The sequence below is a fragment of the Chenopodium album genome, chromosome 15, assembly GCF_948465745.1.
Source record: "Chenopodium album chromosome 15, dcCheAlbu1.1, whole genome shotgun sequence".
NCBI lineage: Eukaryota > Viridiplantae > Streptophyta > Magnoliopsida > Caryophyllales > Amaranthaceae > Chenopodium > Chenopodium album.
This window is the reverse complement of record NC_137848.1, coordinates 48,890,582-48,911,089: the sequence shown is the minus strand read 5'-3', so window position 1 is coordinate 48,911,089 and position 20,508 is coordinate 48,890,582. Positions and strand designations below refer to the sequence as shown.

Below are 20,508 nucleotides of genomic sequence, written 5' to 3'. Positions count from 1 at the left end.
GACTAAAATATCAACAGAGTCAGTCTTGTACTTCATCAAATGTACCCAAACACTTCTTGTGTAATCATCAACAATAGTAAGAAATAGATTACAATTATTATGTGTTTTATTCTGATATGGACCCCACACATCTACATGTATCAATTCAAAAGGATGTGTAGTTTTGATAGAACTACTAGGAAATGACTTCGTATGTTGTTTTGCTGCAGGACAGATACTACAAATCACTTCATTACCCAGCTTTCTACAATCTACCTTATTTTGAATCATGTTCATATATGACTGAAAGGAACATGACCTGTCCTAAGATGCAACAATTTAACTCGTTCTAAAGAAGACTGACATACAACAGGAGAAGAAGCAGAACCTGAATGTGAGGCAGAAGCAGCAACCTTATTAGAACCTTTTATGAAATAGAGACCATTTCCCACTTTACCAAGAACAAGTGGTTGTGTCAAAGACTGTTGATCCTGAACAATGCATTGATTAGTTGTAAATTGAACTGTATAACCTCCATCTTGGCATAACTTGTGCACAGAGATGAGATTGAACTGAAAACTTGGAACATACAAGACATTCTTCAAAGTAATGTTGTTGCTTAAAACTGTTGTTCCTATATGGGTCACTTTGACTCTTGTACCATCAGGAATAGTTATGTAACAATTCTGACCATGTACTAACTCATATGAATCAAACATTTCCAATCTATGACACATATGATCATTAGCCCCACTGTCCACTATCCAGCCACTACTATAAGCAGAAGACAAAAGGCAATAATTACCTGCAAACATAGCATTGCCATCCTGATTATCTGGAAACTGATAAGTTTTCTGTCTATCAAAAAAGGACCTCATCTGAGTCAACTCATCCATAGTGAATCTAGTAGCCAAATTCATCACATTTTCTTGTTCTGAACTAGTATCATTAAGACCTGAGCTACCATCAGCACAATTAGCAAACCTCTTGGGAACAACTTGATTCACATTCTTGGGAGCAACCTGATTCACATTATAACCAGGTGGATACCCCTTCAATTTAAAACACCTCTCCATACTATGACCAGGCATCTTGCAATGATCACAGTAGTAGTTAATAGCTATCATGCCTCCAGAAAACTTGTTAGAACCATTCTGATTGAAACCTCTTCCATAACTAGAATTTCTAAAATTCTGACCACCTCTATCATCAAACCTCCTTCTATCTGCAGCAAAGGCTATGGGTTCAGAAACCTTATCAGGTATAACACTCAAAGCTTTGTGTCTCTCTTCTTGAAGAACCATTCTGTATGCTTAAGCTAAAGTAGGGAGACTAGGCATCATAAGAATATTAGACCTCACATTAGCATAGTTGTTTGTGAGTTTCATCAAGAAGACCATTAATCTTTGATCCTGTTGTAACTTGATGCACTTCTGAGTTAAGGAACAAGTACAATTGCTACAAGAACATGTAGGCAATGGGCAAAGATTATCCAGTTCATCCTACAATTTCTTGAGATGATTGTAATACTCAGAAATTGACATAGTGTCTTGTGTTGTACCTGAAATTTCTTATTGTAAAGCATACAATTGTGCTGATGATGCATGACCAAACCTTTCTTCAAGATCCAACCATATTTCTCTTGCAGTTTCAACAAGTAAAATGCTACCAGCAATTTGAGGATTAAGAACAACAATAATCCAACCAATTATCATACTATTACACCTATTCCAAGCCTTCAAAACTATAGCATCACTTGGTTTAGGTAAAGAACCATCTACAAAACCCATTTTGTTCTTCGCTGTCAGCCCTATTATCATGGACCTCTTCCAATTACCATAACCATTTCCATCAAACACATTGGAGACAAGTTTCATCCCAGTAAAGTCAGAAGGATGTAAGTAATAAGGGGAAGCAGGATCTTGATTAAGATATAAAATTCTCTCTGTACTAGCACCCATATTCAACAATTGCAGCAAACAATTTCAAGAAATTTCGCACAAAATCAAACGAATTCCCCCAATATATTCAACAGAACAATCAAAATAGCTCGAAAATCACGCAATCAAACAAATCGCAACACCAATCAAACAAGTATCGCCAGAAAATTTGCTCGAAAAATAGCTTGAAAAATTGAGAGAAAGAATCAAGAATTACCAGACGTCCGCCATTAAAATAGCTCGAAAAAACTCTTCAAGAACCCCCAAAATCGATCGCTGCTCTGATACCATGTTACAAATGAGCAAAAGAAGCTTAAACTGATATATTGAACAAGCAGAGAAGAAGAAACAAGCTGATTGCCATTAATGGAGTTTGAGGTTTACAATAAGTATAGAGGAAATATAGAGAGAGAAAACTAAGAGAGAGAAGTTTGTTATTGTGTGAATGAATTAGAAAAGCCTAAGCAGTAGCTTATAAATGCTCTGCTAATACAAAAGCTAATAACAGAATTTAATGCTTGTAACTAACTCCCGCTGAGCTAGCATACGAGCTGACGTGGCAGAGGGTATTATTTCACATGGCTAGCCACATGGTGTGGCCACTTTACATAATCACATATAAGACAATTAATTAAGTAATAGGGGGTTACACGTTGATGAGCAGGGGTGGACCTATTAAGGGTCCTAGGTGGCACCGGCCCCCCCAAAAATAATATTTTTTTATTTTATTTATTTAGGTAAAGGTATAAATTATAGGTTAAATACAATTTTAATATAATAAATAACATTAATTTAGTTTTGTCATAGTGGTAATGCATTGAGTTCATGCAAATAATCTTAGGTTCAAGCCTTCACACAAGCATTTTTTTTTTGTTTTTCTATTTAGTGCCCCTCCACACTAAATATTCTACATCTGCCACTGATGATGAGCAAATGGGATTACCTTAACGTATGTAAGTTATTTAAATGAGAAAAAAAGGAGTTACTTTCTTAAATAAGTAGAATTATTCTTTCATTTTTTAATTTAAAATAAAAGATAGGGGTTACTCAAATGAAGAAATGGGGTTACTTATTTCTAAATTACTTGATTTCACTCGTATTATGAATTTGGATTACTTTTGTAGACAACATGGGGTTACTCTTATGAAAATAATGAGGTTACTCTTATGAAAAAAATAATGTTACTCATACATATAAATAAAGATTACCCTTGTAAATAAATATGGACATACCATGTGACTAGCCACATCAAGACTTATCTTTTTTTTTTTTTTTTTCCTTTTGTATTTATATTTATTGCTCTATAATGCTTACATACATGCCTGATGCCTACACGGTAAAGAACTAAGGCCCCGTTCTTTAGAGCTGCTCTGCTCTGCTTTGCTCTGCTGAAATCTGCTCTGCTTTGCTCTGCTCTGCTGAAATTTGCTCTGCTCTGCTTCAATCTGCTCTGCTCTGCCCTGCTTAAAATTAATACTTAATATTGAATTATTATAATAATAATATATATTTAATAAAAATAATAATAAATAATTAATACTTAATGATAATAATAATTAATATTTAATAATAATAAATAAATAAATAATATTTATTAATAATAATTAATATTTATTAATAATAATACTTCCTCCGTTTTCTTTTACTTGCAACACAGCTTTGTGGCACGTGTTTTGAGCTCTGGTTTATGTAATGTAAATGGACAAATTTTTCATTATGATTTTTACAAATGATACTTAACTCTATTCTAATTTTCGTGTAAAAATTATATTGATAAAATCGCTCGTTTACCCTCACTAATCATCTCCTAAAACTGCGTGCTTAAAAGGTGTGTTGCAAGTAAAAGAAAACGGAGGAAGTATATAATTAATATTTAATAATAATAATATAATTAATATTTAATAATAATAATAATTAATATATAATAATTATATAATTAATATTTAATAATAATATAATTAATATTTAATAATAATATAATTAATATTTAATAATAATAATATTAATAATAATATAATTAATATTTAATAATAATATATTAATAATAATATAATTAATATTTAATAATATTAATATTATTAATAATAATTAATTTTTAATAATAAAATTTAATGATTATAATAATAGTAATAATATTAGTAGTAGTAGTAGTTGTAGTAGTAATAATAATAATAATAATAATAATAATAATAATAATAATAATAATAATAATATTTAATATTTAATAACAATAATAAAGCATTACAATTATTATTATAGTATTAGTAGTAGTAGTAGTAATAATAATAATAATAATAATAATAATAGTAACAATATTAGTAATAATAATAATAATAATGATAATACTAATAATAATAATAATAATAATAATGAAATCTGCTCTGCTTTGCTCTACTTCAATCTGCTCTGCTCTGCTTTGCTGAAATCTGCTCTGCTGAAATCTGCTCTGCTCTTCCCAGAAGCTCAAAAGAACATGGCCTAAAGATATTATAATATAATTATTATTACACAAGATTGCATTGAAACGGTGCAAAAATAATTTTTTTTTTTTTAAAAAAAAAAAAAAAAAAAAGATTAAAGAAGTTTGACAGACAGAGACTGTTTAGGAAGATATTGAATGGATAAGGGTAGCCAATTGATATGAAGGTCTTCAACTGCAAAATAAAATGGCGGCAAATCCACAACCTCTGTCTTTGAGCTCCAAATGGAAGTCCTCCTCATTGAAGAAGAAGAACAAGAACAGGAAGATAACCCCAACTCATCTTCTTTCATACCCAATTCGTTCTTCTCACTCCATTGATGATAAAGACAGGGTGTTTAAACAACTGGGTATCCTCCTTTTTCTCTCTCAGTTCTAATTTGAATATTGCCAGAAATTGGCCATTATTGCATTAATAAAAGATAGAATATGTGAATTCAAAGCAATTTCTATTTGTTTTGTTTTGTTTTGTTTTTTTTTTTTTCTTTCCCTTTTGCTGTTTCATTTTGAGAAGGCTTTGTTGTTGTTGTTGTTGTTGCTGGTTTACTTGTTTTTAGAGCAATTTGTACTATGGGATGCATTTTGTTATGTATGGAGTAGTTTAGTAGGGCTTTTGTGGTAGAAATTCAAATGGATGGCTATCATTATTCTTTCTGTTAATTTGTTGTTTTTCAACTAGATAGTATGAGTTTTGGATATGTGGTTTAAACATGGGTACTATTGTAGTCTTGTAGAAGGAATTGCAGTGTAGCGGACCGACCGAATTCATTAAAACAAATGGGACTAAATTGCTCTAATCCTCCTTTGTATCCTACTGAGAGAACTAATTGAAAATTATGTTGATGGAGGGGGGCGGGGAGGCGGTCGGTGTTAATGAAATCTACAAATGAGTTATTGAGTTGTTCATATTTAGCTAAGGAGAGGAAGTAAGACTTATCACTTGATGAATTTTGGTAGACCAGTAAGGCCACTTCACATGATGGGTGTTGCTAATTAGTTTTAATATGATTCTTCTTTTAGGTTTTAGGTGGTTGGATTCGTATTCAGAGGATCTTGACATAGTGTAACAAAAAGTAAGATCCTTTGTTCCGAGTAATAGTTGGGCGAATGATTGTTTGGCTTCTTGAATGTCCAACTAAAATTTACCTGGGGTGGGATTTGGGAGGTGAGGGAGTAAATCAAGTGGTAGTGCTACTATGTCTTGATTCTTATATGTCATCTTAGTTTTGTGTGCTTAAAGATGGTTGTAATTTGTTGCTTTTTGTAGAATTGATTGTTAGCAACTGTGTTTTGTGTAGGGACATTTGCTTTGAGAAAGAAAATTGAAGATACTGTTCTTCGTGGTGAGATGCTGGCACCAACAGTGCTTCAGCTTGAAGAAGAGATGTCTGTCTGGAGAGATGAGAAAATGCGTGATTACAACTACTGGGATGATCCTGTAAAATCTAATGAAATGCTTGCCAAATTAGCTGATCGTGCCAAAGTTGTTGATACTCTCAAAGACCTTGCATATAAGGTGATGCTCAATTTGTACTTTCTTCATATTTGATGAGAAAATGATCTGTGTTTTTGTTTACTGGAGATCCTTATCTTGGCCTTGGCCGCCTTCTCTTCTGCATCAATTTTTTGATTGAATTGTTTCCTTGTTATGCATTTCCGAGTTGTGTAAAAGAGTTCTTCATGACATAGCTTAAACATGTATACATGTGCCATTGCTATGATTTGGGCAACATATTGGGTTTGTTTATGTTGGACTGGTTAAAAATTGCAGAAAATGGTTTAGTGGTCTGGCGCTGCTTGTTGGCATATTTGCAGAACTATAAAGTTATGCAGTTTCTAAAATGGTAACCTTTAATATGACACTGTGACTTCATTCGCAATCATCAGCATAATGACTTTGCTTTTCTCTCTGAATTGTCTGTACTGAACCAAGTGGTGAAACATTATCTCTGCAAAAATGATTGCAGATTTACCTGTTTTAGTAAGCTGACTGATTGATAATTTTAGGTAGTATGATACTGTCTTCTTGTTCTCCTTCTCATTTATAATTTTATACCTGGAACATGATCTTGTGATTGCCTATCCAATTATATTTGCTGGATTGACTTGAACACTATGCTTAGCTCATCTCTTTGATTTGTCTTATGTATTCAGATTGAAGATGCAAAACTTATTAAGGAGCTGGCAGAAACTGATGCCGGGAATTATGGACTCATAAAGCAAGCATATAATGCATCAGTTGATATTGGCAAGTTCTTAGATCAATATGAGATGTCTAAGCTTTTGAAAGGGCCTTTTGACATTCATGGAGCATCGCTTGTTATTAAAGCTGGAGACAAAGGCATCTACTCAGAGGTTTATACTCTGTTCTATTAGTAAAATATTTCTTCATTGAAGTACTGAAGCATGAACATTACAACGTAGGAGACACTTTACTGATTTATATTTGCATGCTTGCTAAAGTTCATTTTAAGAAGGTATAGAGGCCTACTTTTTGTACATAAATGAATTTTGAAAAAGAAGGCTTGATCCAGATGTTTGCTGAAATCTTTTGGCATTTGTGCCGCGTGAATAATATAGGACCAAATGTGCAATTTATCTTACACAATGACACTAAAAATTTCTCTAGAAATGGGCATTAAATTGTAATCTCTTTTATCATGCCATATGTAGCAAGATACTGACTTATAGGATGAGTAGTTTGATTATGTTCATCTGGTTTGATTCTAGTTGTTTGCATATTTCTTCCATTTTCCGTTAGATTGAGTTGAGTTGGATTGGGCCACCTAAGCTATGTCTTCTTTCCCCATCAAATAGAAGAAAAGTAGAGCTGAGTAATCGGGAGAAAAATACTGGACTTGCACCATTGCTTGTTGAAGCCCTCTTTAATTCTTTGTAGAATATTCTCACAAATCTTGTGCATTTTGGATAACCATAAGGGATATACTAGTCCCTAATATAAGCAATAATTTCTTCTTGGAAAGCCAAGCCAATGTAATAACTTCACTATATATATGCATCATGCATGTCTATTCTGATCTCAATAGTCTATAACCAGTGCCTTCTTGATTTAGGCCTATATATTTTCCTCTCTGCATCTCTTTGGTATGCTCTTACAAGTTTCCAAATACAGATATGGGCAGAACGACTTCTAAGCATGTATGTCAAATGGGCTGAAAAGCAAGGTTACAAAGGGAGAGTATTGGAGAAGTGTTCCTCGAACAGTGGGGGCATCAAGTCTGCCACAATTGAGTTTGAATTTAAGTATGCTTATGGTTTTTTGATTGGCGAAAGAGGTGTTCACTGCATGATGAGTTCACTTGAAAAAACAAGTTGCCATGAGGTACACTTTGCTTAACTAGTGCTGATTTCTAAAAGTGCATTTATTATTATCAGATGATCTAATTTCTACATAAAGCTGATATAGTACTTCCATTTGGATTCAGTAATAACATTGCAAATTCAACATTTGGTATAGTAACAATTATTTCAGGACAGAGGTTGAGAGGTATATAGAAAGCCTAGTAAGTAGTAACTATTATAGGATAAACCATAAGGTCATTTACATGGTATCATTATCAGGCCAATGATAGTCAAAAGGTCTTAAAGCTTGAATCTGTGGCCTCTTTATTCTAACAGTGAAACATGTCGGCATAAGATATGAGGAGGGCGGGTGCATCATCCGCACTTCAATTCAAGTCAGTTTGAAAAGCACAACTGATGATATCGATATGTAACTCTGTAAGCATTGGTACAAAAAACAATACTATAAGAATGTTTGTGCAGTTGTACAGCTTCCAAAGAGGTATACACCTTATAGCTTACTAGTATTGAAAAAGCTTATATTTTTTAGCACTCAGCATTCTTTGCTTTGTACAGTGTAGAAATCGGTTGAGCTTTCCGTGATATTATCTAATATCTCACTGTTCCCTGATTTTATGTGCAGGTCATCTTAGCAGCTGTGGATGTCATTCCTCTGTTTCTTGAGACGATCTCTGACTTACCATTAGATGATAATGATCTAATTATGTCCTATTTTCCGAGTGAAAATGATACAGGACCAATTGTACCCGTTGTTCATATTCAGCATGCTCCTACAGGCATATGCGTGCAATCCTCAGGTATTATGACAAGCTGACTTCTGTGTTCATGATTATGATGGTTAATGGGTAGCACAAAAGAAACTAGTGTTGTTTTGTTGCCATTTTGGTGAGTTACATATAATGACAGAATGATTAGAAAGGACTTAAAATATAAGGAGTAATACATTATAGAGTGATGATACAGCGGTTAGGTGTAGGAAGATTAATATGTTTTATGAAGATTGAAAAACTATTAAGTACATTCTTCTTATAAACCGAGTCTCTTTGCAGGCGAGAGGAGTAAATTTGCGAACAAGATGAAAGCACTGAATCGCTTGAAGGCAAAGCTTCTTGTGGTGATGTCAGAGCAAGGTGTCTCTGACTTGAGTTGCATTGAGAAGGATGCAGTTGTAGATCTATGGGATCAAGATACGCGAAGTTACATGTTGCAGCCTTCCAAGCTAGTAGAAGATCTGAAGACTGGTGTACAACTTCCTGACTTAAACTCTGTATTGGATGGGAACATCAACCCGTTTATTGCTGCCTATGCGAGTCTAAGACATGCTACCGAAAAGGGCTGAAAAATAGGCTCTTGGATTTTTTTGTGAACTAATTAAATTAGTAGATTATGGAGGGTAGCTATTTATTTAAAATTTGGTACTGTATATAATTTTCCCCCTCCCAATTTCAAATTTTACAGGGTAAATCTTCCTTTGAGGAAGTGGCAAAGAAACAACATTCTACTGCATAGCCATGGAATCGAAGGTACATTTCAAACATACTAATTTAAGGAAATCGCGAGTCTAGAGACAACCTCTCTGCCTGGCCAAGGCCGCCAGCGCTAGCAGTAATAAGACTGATAATTGATAAACAAGATTTAAATCTTGTAATTTTGATTACTGAATAAAAAATATTAGGAAAAAAAGATCAAAGGTTATACAACTCCAAAGTTACATGATCCAGATTTCGGATTAATTCTAAACGTCTCACTACATATGTAATTGATCAATGTCGAACTTAATAGCCTTGGAATGATCCAAAGCCCTATTCTTAGCAAGACCCCATTGAGAACAACATCTTGATCTTTTCAGCAAGTGTACTCGGCAAAGAGGACAAGTATAACGATGACCATCCTTTACCCATCTATCCATACAAGTTTTATGGAACATATGATTACATGACAACAATCTTATAACTCTGGTAGACATGTCACATACTTTGGCATCAACACAATCTTGTTCGTGTTCCTCTTGTTCTTCCTGTCGCGCTACTTCTTTACCACCATCCCTCGATCTCTTCCTCTTCTTTCCCTTATTTGTAACGACCCCTTCAAGACATATAGCACAAGCAAACTCATCAAGCTTCTTAGACAAATTCCCGGCCTTACTAGCCATCTCCACTGCGCGCAATGTTGGATGTTGCTCATGTGGTTGTTCCCGAAAGTCTACCCAAGTGATCAACCACTCTTTATCGTGTGACATACAATGTCGCTCAATGTGGTTAATAATCTCATAAGTAGTCCCACAACTTTCAACATCATGTATCATGGCTACTCTAAATCGAAGACTCGAAACCTTCTTGTGTAGATCATGTAACACATCATCCGGGTTAGGGTGAAACACGAAAGATTCAAGGTAATTTAATAACCAAGACTTGCATTCTTCGCAATCTACCGGATTAAACACTCCCAATGAGAAGGATCTTTTATCTCTTTTAACGTACGAACTTTCATCTTGTTTGTCACAACATTTGATCGTCCTTTCCCACTCTTCATACCATACAAGTACCTCTACTTCACGTGTTCCCGACGGCCAATCCGAGTGATGATCACAAGCGATCACAACTTCAGAGTTCTTCTGCAAAGCCATTGATAAAGATCTCACTTTTTTTGTTTTTTTTTTTTTTTGCATGAAGTAATTCTATCCTAGAAATCTTACTAAACCCTTTATATATATATATATATATATATATATATATATATATATATATATATATATATATCTACAACCCTTCAAAAGCCACAACATATGTTACTATTTGAAATTAATAGTGTAATGACGCTTTTACCCTTGTGTCTTTATTAAAATACTTTTATGTCCCTTTGCTTTTTTAAAAAAAAAAAAAACCCACACTTATGGCCGTCCCTCATCTCTTTTTCCCCCTTTTATCCTGCTTTGTTGGTCTTTTTTGAATGCTGAGCCAGCAGGTCTCCCGAATTTCCTCACAACCATACATGTTTTCGTTTTCTTCTTTGATTACTATCAACTTGATTCTCCTCACAATAATACTCTCTTCTCCCCGACTAATTTTAGGGCTTTTGCGTTTACGAAAGCAAAGCTCAAACAATCTTCAATGGCGGACGACGATTACAATGATATTGATATGGGATAAACGAGCCCTAAAGCAATTCAATCTCTTCAGGTATTTCCTCTCTCCTAAATTTGGGTTCTTTTTTTATTTTTTCTTGGTTTCTTTTATAACAAGCAAATCAAGCTCTAAAACTATTTTCTATTGCTATTAGTGTTGGTAGATAGGACGTCAGATTACGGAAACTACACAATTTGACTATCTCTAAATCAATACTCAATTTGATGGTTTTTCAAGCATGAATGGAGTAACAACAGCAAAACTATGGCTCAAGAATGAGAAGAATTGGAAGAATTACAGCTTGACCTTTCTCCTATTGGAAATTTACCGGTACGATTGTCAAATTTCTTCTCTTTTTCTCTCATTTCGATAATTCATCGGAGTTTTCTTAGTTTTCCATCAATTTTCGAGCTTTTCTTAATTTCCTTAATTTATCGGGGTTCTCTTAATTTCCATCAAATTTTTTGTTAGTGTTGGTATGATAGGTACGAATGTTTTGGGTTTTGTCAATTTCTCATTACTATATGTTAAATTATTTCGTCAATTTCTCATTACTATGTGTTAAATTATTTCGTCAATTTCGATTCTGTTTTGCCTAATTAATCTGCTTTTTTTGCTTTCTATTTGATTTATTATTGAAGGTATAATTCCATTATATGTTGTCTGTATGTAAGCAGCATTTGAAGAACTCCCTGTCAAAAAGAAAAAGGCCGAGAAAAAGAAGATTAATTAGGTATGTTTACTGCATGTTTAATAATGTATTTATCTTGTTTAATATATGAGTCAATGATTTAATGTATTTTTCTTTCTATAATGAGTGCTAATAGATCCCTGCTTCTATATGTTTCAGTTTTTTTTTTTTTAAAAAATCTTTTAGTTTTAGGCTTTTGATTGATTTTCGCTGCTTTAAATTACCTCGATGTTATATGGTTTTATTATTATTATTTTTTTATTTATCTTTGAGTTGTTGTGTATGTTGTTTTGTGATGTATAGCATTGTTATTTTGTGAGTTCTGGTCCATGCAGATTCTTTGGATGGTCAAGGCTATGAATTTACAAGGCTATGAAGGATGCAGGATCCTACAGAGTATATGATATTTCCACTTGATGTGTGTATGAATGATTATTTTGGTTATTTGTATGTATGGCTTGTGAAATATAAAGTTCTTTTGGATTTTTCCTACATTGTCTCATTGTGGAAAATGTTATATACTATCTATTAGAATTTGGACAGGCCAATACACCGACTCTTTCCAGTTGCAGTCACCAACTCTGAGCAAAATTACATGGTATAACTTATCATCTCTTCAGGTTAGGCTTATTGTGATTTGCATATGATTGAGGATGGTGAAATTTCATTATATATTAACAATCAGTGTTTATATTGACAATAAGAAGTATGTTATGGATAATTAGTGCATTAATATTAAAATTGTTATTAGTCTAATGTATGCTTATCACAATTCTATTATCAAGTTCTATTTCTACATAACTTATGGGAGATTTAACAACCTATTACATGGCCTCTATCGATTTGGGGAGTAGTTTGTGGAGCTGTTAAATCTATTGTACTTACAAATGGTCTTCTTTTGTCTCTCACAGCTTGACCCTTCTCCTATTGGAAAATTACAGGTATGATTGTCAATTTTCTTCTTTTTTTTCCTCTCTCATTTCCTGATAATTAATCTGGGTTTTCTTAATTTTCCATCAAATTTCTGTTAATGTTGGTATGATAGGTATGAATGTTTTGGGTTTTGTCAATTTCTCATTACTATATTCATATATTCATGGTTTAATTCATCGTCTTTCCTTTAAATTGGTTGATTCTTGTGTTTTCTTTTTGCTTGAAATGAATCCTTAAAATACGGTGGATAATGCATGTACTGATCACCCATTATTTGGTGGGGCAATATCAATGACCTTTCCTAATAGATTCCAGGTTTAACATGCCAAATTTTCCAATTTCTTGCTTTTTATTTAAGTTGCATTTGTGGGAAATCAACAATATTTTGGATTTTTGTTTTATGTGCAATTTTAAATTATATTTATAGGATTTGAGCAATGTATGGGAAGTCCCTGGTCATCAGGTTGAATTTTAATTTTTTTTTCTAGAGGTTCTAAATTATTTGTAGTGATGGGTTTTGTGGGTAATTACTAATTATTGGAAGGGTCAATGTGGTGTGTATAGGACGCGTTTGCTGACCCTAATCGAGACGATAGTCTCATTATAGAATTGTTAGAGTTGAAGCAAGAGGTTGTTGATGAAGGTAGTGCTGTTTGGTTCCTACAAGACCTTGCTAGGGAACAGGATGCTGAAGGCGGTATGGTGAGTTTTTCAAGTTTCGTTTTGTTTAATTTCTTTTATGTTGGGTAACTTTCAATTATGTTGTTGTTATTTGATTAATTGTGACAGGGTGTTAAATTTGATAAAGGACATATAATGGACTTTGTTGTGTATAAACGTGAATTAAGATTAAGGGGTGAGAGAAAATTCCTCTGCTAAAATATATCTATTCATAGCAGATTTAGTGATATGCAAGGAATCCGATTATCTGAAGTTCTGAACGTGGCAACTTAGTTGTCCAGAATTCAAAGTTGTATATTGCAACGGATTTAAAATATGACCTGTCTTTAACATTGAAGCCACTTGCAGAATGACAAAGTTGATCATCAACATCTTTTGTTAGAGTGAAACAGGTGTTTAAACTACATATCATCATATCACCATCAGTTATCTACTTCCTGCCCTTAAAATCTGCTGAGTCATGCAGATGAGTTTTTTATGACTCAAAGTCCTTTGTGCATGTAGCATATGTTTATATGCGTGCTCTTGAGCAGTAGCCATACGTAGGTAGTGTCGTGGAGAAGAGTAGGGTTGGGGATTCGGGGGTGGGCGAGTAGGTAGGATTTGGGTAGGGGAGGTGGGCTGGTCACCGGCGACTAATTGAGATCTCATCATCTGACTCTCTCTCCTGTTTCTTTCATCCGTTTTTTTTATAAACTTTGATTTAATGTTTGATCTTAACCTTTTGATAGCTTTATTGATGTTAATTTTTGATTTAGATTTTTTGTGTTAATCAACCTCTAATTTCTAACAGGTTGTAGGGGGCTAGAAATCAAACAATTTGCAAAGGAAGTATAAAAAGAATTGCAAGGGAAGCACAGAGAGTTCGAGGCTGACAAGATATGGGGAAATGATGTGCGTGTATCTGAGGTAGGTATGAGTATTTATTAAACCCTTTAAGTAGTACCTTATTATAGCAAAAAAAATTTTGCTTATGAAATTTTGCTTATTGTAGCTGTTATTATCTGTAGTCATTATTTGATATTCTTTGGCTGTAATTTAAGAAGTGATATGGTCCAATGTAACTATAATAATAATTATTATTGGCGGACAAGTGAAGAATGGGCGCTTATAGTTAGTCATCTCCCCAAAATTTATAATACCTATAATAATAATTATTATCTGTTGTCATTATATACTTTCTGATTTTTCGATTTTGCTATTAATGGATGATGGTAACTATAATAATGATTATTATTTTTATTAGGTGAGCAACCGCCTATCAGTAATATGAGTAACTTTTCTTCTGCCTTTTTTTTTTCTTTGTTGATGAGATAACTATAAATCTATAATAATAGTTATTGGCGGACAAGTGAAGAATGGGTGCTTATAGTCATCTCTCATCTCATAATAAAACAAATGAACAAGAACTATCTTTAGTGACACATTTTGGGATAAATTTGTTGCAACACTTTTGAATATTTGTATAGAAGGGTAGCAATATATCATCTATTTAATATCTTGTAGTATTGAGTATTGATAAAATGTAAGTGATAATAGTGTTCAGAATTTATTGAGTATTGACAAAATTAGATAGTGTTCATAAATTATTTGAGACAAAAGAAGACATGAAGTGCCATAGTAGATTAAGTTTGGGAGTTTGTGAGCTTCAAATCCGCCCCTGAAACTAGATATAATTAACATGATTCAATGTATTTTTCTTTCTGATTTATTGATTTTGCTATTAATGGGCGATGTTAACTACATCAAAGTGATGAAACCACCCATATATTGAGGGATACATATTGTTTCGATTTTTTCAATTTGATGATCCATTTCAGTCTTACTTGTATTTGCAGTTAGATTTTTTGGGTCTTTTTTAGTGTGAAAAAAAATATTGCTTCTGAGTTTAATTTAATTTTATTGGGTTTTTTGTGTTTCCTGAAACCTAAATTAGGATTCAACTCTCTAATCTTCATTTCAGTGTTCATCACCCAGAGCTCTTGAGTTCAAGAAATTGGTGGGCCTTTATTTTTCCAGTCATCCTTTCTTCTCTTGTTTTTCTGCTTTCTCCGCTGCAGACACATACACTACACAGTTTGTGAGAAGTAGAGAAGGAGTGTCGGCTTTTGCTTCAACAAGAAAGACCCCATAATCAGGCATAGAAATTTCTGAAGAATGGTCAGCTGTTGCAGACACAATAGCAAAAAGTTTTACCAGAACGCTGCCTCCTGTTGTATTCATCTGCGGCGCTATGAAAAGTGGCAAAACCACTTACTCTTGTTACCTCCTTAACCCTTTTCTTCCCAGGTTAGATTGCTCTCTAATTTGTATTCTGACAAATATATTCATGTGAGTAGTCATAAGTTTTACATTTACCTCTAAAAATTATATGGCATTTTTCGGGAAGTTGAAGATTTGTACAGATTTTCTGTTTCATTTTGTGATTGTTCTGCTTAATTGCTGGTTTTGCTACATAGTATTATTCGTGTACTGTGTGAACTTGAATACTTTGTTGGTAAAGTAGAAAATAAAAAAATAATTAAATTGGTAACCGATTGCTGGGCTGTGTCCCCTACGACAATTGAAACTTGAGTCCCCTGGTTTATAAAACACCCAAACTACAGTCCCCTCCTTTGTGCATTACTCCTGTTTACATGTTCAATTAATTGATGTTAGTAAAGTGTTCAAGCTATACCCTAGAATTTGGACTGGGAATTTATTACAATCAAATTGAGATCTTTGAAGTGGTCTTGATTTTGATTCTTTTTGTGGACTTGAAAATAGAACTTACTAAAAATCTGTCTACATTATTCTGATTTGACGTGGCAAAGAGATTTAGTTTAATTTCATATTGAGTATTGTTTAATCTATTGATTCTGACCATTAATAGTATAAATATTAAATGGTCACTACTAATTTGAAGAGCATCCATCAAATCTAATCAATTACCCTGGCTAGGATTCAAGGCTATGTGTTTTTATCCTTCAGCTGGGTGCATATGATCATCTGAAATGAACCTTTAAACAATTGTCATATATATATATATATAGTAGCAAATGCTAGATACACTTTTCCTCATGAAATATTGCTACACACTATCTTCTTGTGTTTTCTTGTGTATTTTTCCCTTTTTTGATTGTTTGCAGTGATTGGTACTAATAAATAATAATTAATATGTGGGCTGTTGTCTGAGCCCTAACTTGATGTTGATCTTTCTACAACTGTAAATTTGTGTAGTGCAGGTCAGTTCATATAGAGAGGTCAGGAAAAAGAGAAAGAACGAAGGGAAGGGAGAGAGATAGAGAGTGAGAAAAAGGCCCGGGAGTGGGGAACCGGAAGAAGAGAGAGAGAAAGAGAGAGATAGCAAGAAAGAGGAGTTGGGAGAAAAAGCGAGTGAAATAAAGAGAGAATGAGAAAGAGGGCCATGAGAGAGCAATAAAGGCGGTCAAAAGAGAAAGAAAAAGAGCAATAAAGAGAGAGAGAGTGAGAGATGGGTTGGGGGAAAGAGAGAGAAGTCCCAGTAGGGAAAGAGATAGAGAGAAAAGCTGAGTGGGACTCTCTATCTTCCGAGAGGCCGGAAAATAAATGGGGAAGCTGAGTAAGATAGAGAGAAGTCCTATGTTTGGCAGGTCATTAAGAGAGGAAAGTGGGAAAGAGATAGAGAGGCCGGAAGATAGATAGATAGAGAGGTCATTAAGTGAGAGTTTATTTTCATCAAATTTATACTCAAGCTCCCTAAATACATACGTGGTAATGAGTTTGTTTTCATTGAATTCAAATTTTTCAATATGTTTGGCAGGAAAGTGGTGGTTTTTATTTGCTTATTTTATTTGATGCTGCAGGTTGATGGGATACCGAACATACGAATGTCGCTCGATCTCAAATGTAAAATCAGAACCAATTAAGCAAGATGAATTGTGATGTGTTATAGAGGATAGTGCTTTTTATAACTAATCAAAGGTAGCTTTTATTTCCACAAAGAATATGTTGTAAAAGATGCAATCTTTGATGATTTATTCAAATTTTTAAGGGTGAGCAAATTATTTAGGCATGGGCAAACTATACGGAGGTGAGCAAACAATTTTAGGGTAATGTAATTTGAATATGATATTTAGGAGTGAGAAAATTCTTTGGGGGTGAACAAATTATTTTAGGGTAATATACAGGTGAGCAATGTATTTAGGAGTGAGGTAATTTGTATATGATTTTTAGAGGTAGGCAATTCATTTGTAACTGAGTTAATTGTACATGACATTTAGGGGGTGAGAAAACTATTTAAAGGTGATAATTTTGTATGATTTCTATGGTTATAAATTCTATAAGGATAAGTAAATACTTTAGGGGTGAGTAATTTTTATAAAAGTGAGGTAATTGTATACAATATTATTATACTTATAGACTATATGAATAATATGTCTATACTTAATTACAAAATGCTTTATTATTCTTACATTTTCCATTAAATATCATATTATAATCTAACAAAACAATAACAACGGTTTCTCTTAATGATAAATACAACAATAAGCATTATTACACATTAACTTACGCTACCATATTACGATATTTAAAAAAAAAAAAAAAAAAAAAAAAAAAATTAAAGATGTAAATATTGAGAATTGTTATTTAAGGAGAAATAAAGCAAGACAAATAGCAAAAAGGAACCTACAATATTTAACGTGGAAATATTAGTAAAAAAAACCCATGAACGATGATAGCATCGAAAAGCACACTAATAAAAATAGTTGAGTAAAAGCAGTACCCTAAAATGCTAGGGGTGAGTATTACAAATGCTAACTCGCAGTACCCTAAAATGCTAGGGGTGAGTATTACAAATGCTAACTCTCACTATATCTTATTGTGTGCATGTAGAAATCTCTGATCTTGGTATATTAGAGAGTTGACTTGTATAGATAAAATCATTTCAAACTAAAACAATGTATGAAGGGACACTCGTATAATGTATAAAAGAGGATATGAGTATAGGACATTGGAGAATGTAGGTGGATTATTACATGATCTCAAATGACGCTCAACACCACATAATTATGGTTGGCATACGGAAGTCAAAGAAGTGTGTAGAAACATCTACATACGTTCGTGCTATATGGAAACTTCATATCATGATGAGCATTCATCAATTCTAAGTTTTTTCACAATTTTTTGCCAATTTCTCAGAGTGCTAGAATTTTATGAAAATATTTAGAAAGCTTGAGACATAGTTAGTTGAGCTTATGGAATTTGGGGCACACTAAACCCGATATCATTAGTGAATATTTCAACTTCAACTGTATAATTTATTTTTAACTAGGTTAGATCTCATGCCATGCATGCACAATAATTTTTAATAACTATTTCAAATTACGGAGTAACATTATATTAAATACTCGAATTTCATATGTTATATTCATATCAATTGAATGTTGAAAAATAAAAATAAAAAATTGTAGGAAAAAATCACACTAAGAATAATCAACATGTGTTGTTCTTGGCAAGTATGTGTATTATTGAAGTGTCCATAATTAATTATAGATTATTAATCATAAATTATTTAAGGAAATAACAAAAGTATTATTTGTTCATTTGATATTTGCATTTCATTGTTAAAATTTGTAGCTTTCATTATATAATTTTAAAAAATGAATAAATTTAAGAAAAAAAAATACATGATCTTGTTGTAATAAACGTAGTACATAATATGTCTTAAAAAAAAAAAAAAACTCCATATGTCTGAAATTATGTTAAGATTTTTATTTTGAAAGGATGCATCAAATCTTCTATTATACTCCATAAGTAATTATTATATATATGTAAAGATTTGTTTCTTAAATATATATATTTTTAAAAAGGACATATGAGAAGATGACACGTGTCATTGATAGTGTGTCTTTTAGTATATAACTAGTTCTTTACCTGAGCAATGCTCGGATATTCAAAAGAATTTTTTTTTTTATAAATTACTATAAGTTTGTACGAAGTATCTATTTATATTATCTAAATATTATAGGTTAAATACGGTAATGTAGAATACTTATCTCTAATTTTAATTTGCTGACATGTTATGAATTTGAAATTGAGTGAAAATCCTTTTGTTAAAGTTAAAAATGAACAATATATAGATTCAAGGGAATATATATAATATATTTTATAGATTAATGATTAAATTATTTATTTATTTATTTAAGTTGTTATTATTGTTCTATCTTTCAGGTTGTTTAGGTTGTATATTCACTTTTTTTTTTTTTTAAATGATTATTATTAGCTATCTTATTTTGAAAAAAAAATATATATATATTGACTGGAAAATTTTTAATGTGAGCGTGACACGTGTATTTTGGGGAAAGTGCTGGTGATTACTTTAGTATATAGTATGATGATTGATTAATGATTGATTGAATATTTTTTTATATCAACTTCAACTGCATGTCTAGTTTTTTTTTTTTTTTTTTTTTTTTTGATTTTTAATTTTTTTTTAAAAAGAAAAATGTCAATTTCAATTTTAAAGCTGTGGTTTCATGTCATTTTCTCGTGCTTTACATATGTTTATTGGAATTCAATAATTGTTGTTACATGTCAATACCAAACTCCTTAAAAGTAAAGTAGTGTCCTCAATTCCTCACTGAGAGATTTGATCGGATAAGATGGATGCAAAATAAGGTTAGATTGAATGGTGGCAATTTACGAATATGAAATTTGGTGGGTCCCATGGTACCTAGAAAAGGCACATTGGATTTGGAAGGTCGAAATGTTGCATGTAGGCCAGTATAGAGAAAAATGAAAGTAAGAAATAGCTCAAATGATTATAGCTTTCTTTAGCTAGGTGTTGGGAGATATTGGAATCGATTCACACCCCTTTTTCTTGTGGTTCTCTAAAAAAAAAAGTATAGATAAAAATGATAATCATATACTCATACTAAGGATAGATCGACTCACTTGGTAAATTTTTTTATCTCAAATTTTAGAGATGTAATTTGAATATTGCTAAGAGAGGTGCTTGAGATGAAAATGAATTAATAAAAAGGAAAGTTTGCGAGAAAGAACTTTTTTAGTGACTTATTTATGAGAAAATACCTAATCTAATCTAATATATATAAATAAAATAGGCATTTTTCGGAAGCATTTGGCGCGCCACATAAGAAAAGGTATTATTTTGTCCAATGAAAAATTAGATTAACAATTTATTTTAGAATTAAAAAATTTACTCGCCACCTAAGCAAAAGTGACGAATAAGATTTAAGAATTTTGACATATAGGTAAAAACAACGTATAGAGAATAAATTTAAATTATTTTTAAAAACCAATAATTATCTTTCTCTAAAAAAAAAAAGTAATAATTATCTTTTTTACATATATGGATGCAAATTTTTAATCTCT

The 20,508-nt window shown here is 32.4% G+C and overlaps 3 protein-coding genes across 13 annotated transcripts; 2 read left to right on the top strand and 1 right to left on the bottom strand.

The window, feature by feature from the left end:
* Window positions 1-1,292: 1,292 nt before the first annotated feature.
* Window positions 1,293-1,940, bottom strand: LOC145581347 (uncharacterized). The gene is made up of 2 exons (XM_081638367.1): window positions 1,567-1,940; window positions 1,293-1,437 (listed from the first exon to the last, which is right to left on the bottom strand). Exons 1-2 carry the CDS (start codon window positions 1,938-1,940, stop codon window positions 1,293-1,295), a joined length of 519 nt encoding a protein of 172 aa, XP_081494493.1.
* A 2,579-nt stretch (window positions 1,941-4,519) lies between these two features.
* LOC145582430 (peptide chain release factor PrfB3, chloroplastic-like) lies at window positions 4,520-9,275 on the top strand. Its single transcript, XM_081639427.1, has 6 exons — window positions 4,520-4,748; window positions 5,697-5,914; window positions 6,553-6,753; window positions 7,532-7,741; window positions 8,345-8,519; window positions 8,772-9,275. The coding sequence occupies exons 1-6, from the start codon at window positions 4,586-4,588 to the stop codon at window positions 9,059-9,061; spliced, it is 1,257 nt and encodes a 418-aa protein (XP_081495553.1). The 5' UTR covers window positions 4,520-4,585; the 3' UTR covers window positions 9,062-9,275.
* Window positions 9,276-10,632: 1,357 nt separating this feature from the next.
* Window positions 10,633-17,430, top strand: LOC145583265 (uncharacterized). 11 transcript variants are annotated; one of them, XR_014100100.1, is made up of 10 exons: window positions 10,635-10,901; window positions 11,002-11,177; window positions 11,525-11,580; window positions 11,874-11,956; window positions 12,071-12,158; window positions 12,450-12,479; window positions 13,036-13,173; window positions 13,946-14,061; window positions 15,116-15,441; window positions 16,372-17,430. XR_014100100.1 is itself a non-coding variant. In XM_081640477.1 (10 exons), the coding sequence occupies exons 4-8, from the start codon at window positions 11,911-11,913 to the stop codon at window positions 13,958-13,960; spliced, it is 273 nt and encodes a 90-aa protein (XP_081496603.1). In that variant the 5' UTR covers window positions 10,637-10,901; window positions 11,002-11,177; window positions 11,525-11,580; window positions 11,874-11,910; the 3' UTR covers window positions 13,961-14,061; window positions 15,116-15,441; window positions 16,372-17,430. The 11 variants fall into 11 exon arrangements, 7 of the variants coding, with proteins under 7 accessions (XP_081496603.1, XP_081496601.1, XP_081496600.1 ...); XM_081640477.1 differs by having other exon boundaries at window positions 10,637-10,901; window positions 11,874-11,934; window positions 12,071-12,136; XM_081640475.1 differs by having other exon boundaries at window positions 10,637-10,901; window positions 11,874-11,934.
* The last annotated feature ends 3,078 nt before the right edge of the window (window positions 17,431-20,508 follow it).

Coding starts and splice junctions, on each gene's coding strand:
- LOC145582430 (XM_081639427.1), top strand. CDS start 4,586: ATGGCGGCAAATCCACAACCTCTGTCTTTGAGCTCCAAATGGAAGTCC. Junction 5,915..6,552: donor TCAAAGACCTTGCATATAAG/GTGATGCTCAAT, acceptor TTATGTATTCAG/ATTGAAGATGCAAAACTTAT. Junction 8,520..8,771: donor CATATGCGTGCAATCCTCAG/GTATTATGACAA, acceptor GTCTCTTTGCAG/GCGAGAGGAGTAAATTTGCG.
- LOC145583265 (XM_081640472.1), top strand. Junction 12,159..12,449: donor ATAACTTATCATCTCTTCAG/GTTAGGCTTATT, acceptor TGTCTCTCACAG/CTTGACCCTTCTCCTATTGG. Junction 12,480..15,115: donor CTCCTATTGGAAAATTACAG/GTATGATTGTCA, acceptor TCTTCATTTCAG/TGTTCATCACCCAGAGCTCT.
- LOC145581347 (XM_081638367.1), bottom strand. CDS start 1,940: ATGGGTGCTAGTACAGAGAGAATTTTATATCTTAATCAAGATCCTGCT. Junction 1,438..1,566: donor CATGCATCATCAGCACAATT/GTATGCTTTACA, acceptor ATGTTCTTGTAG/CAATTGTACTTGTTCCTTAA.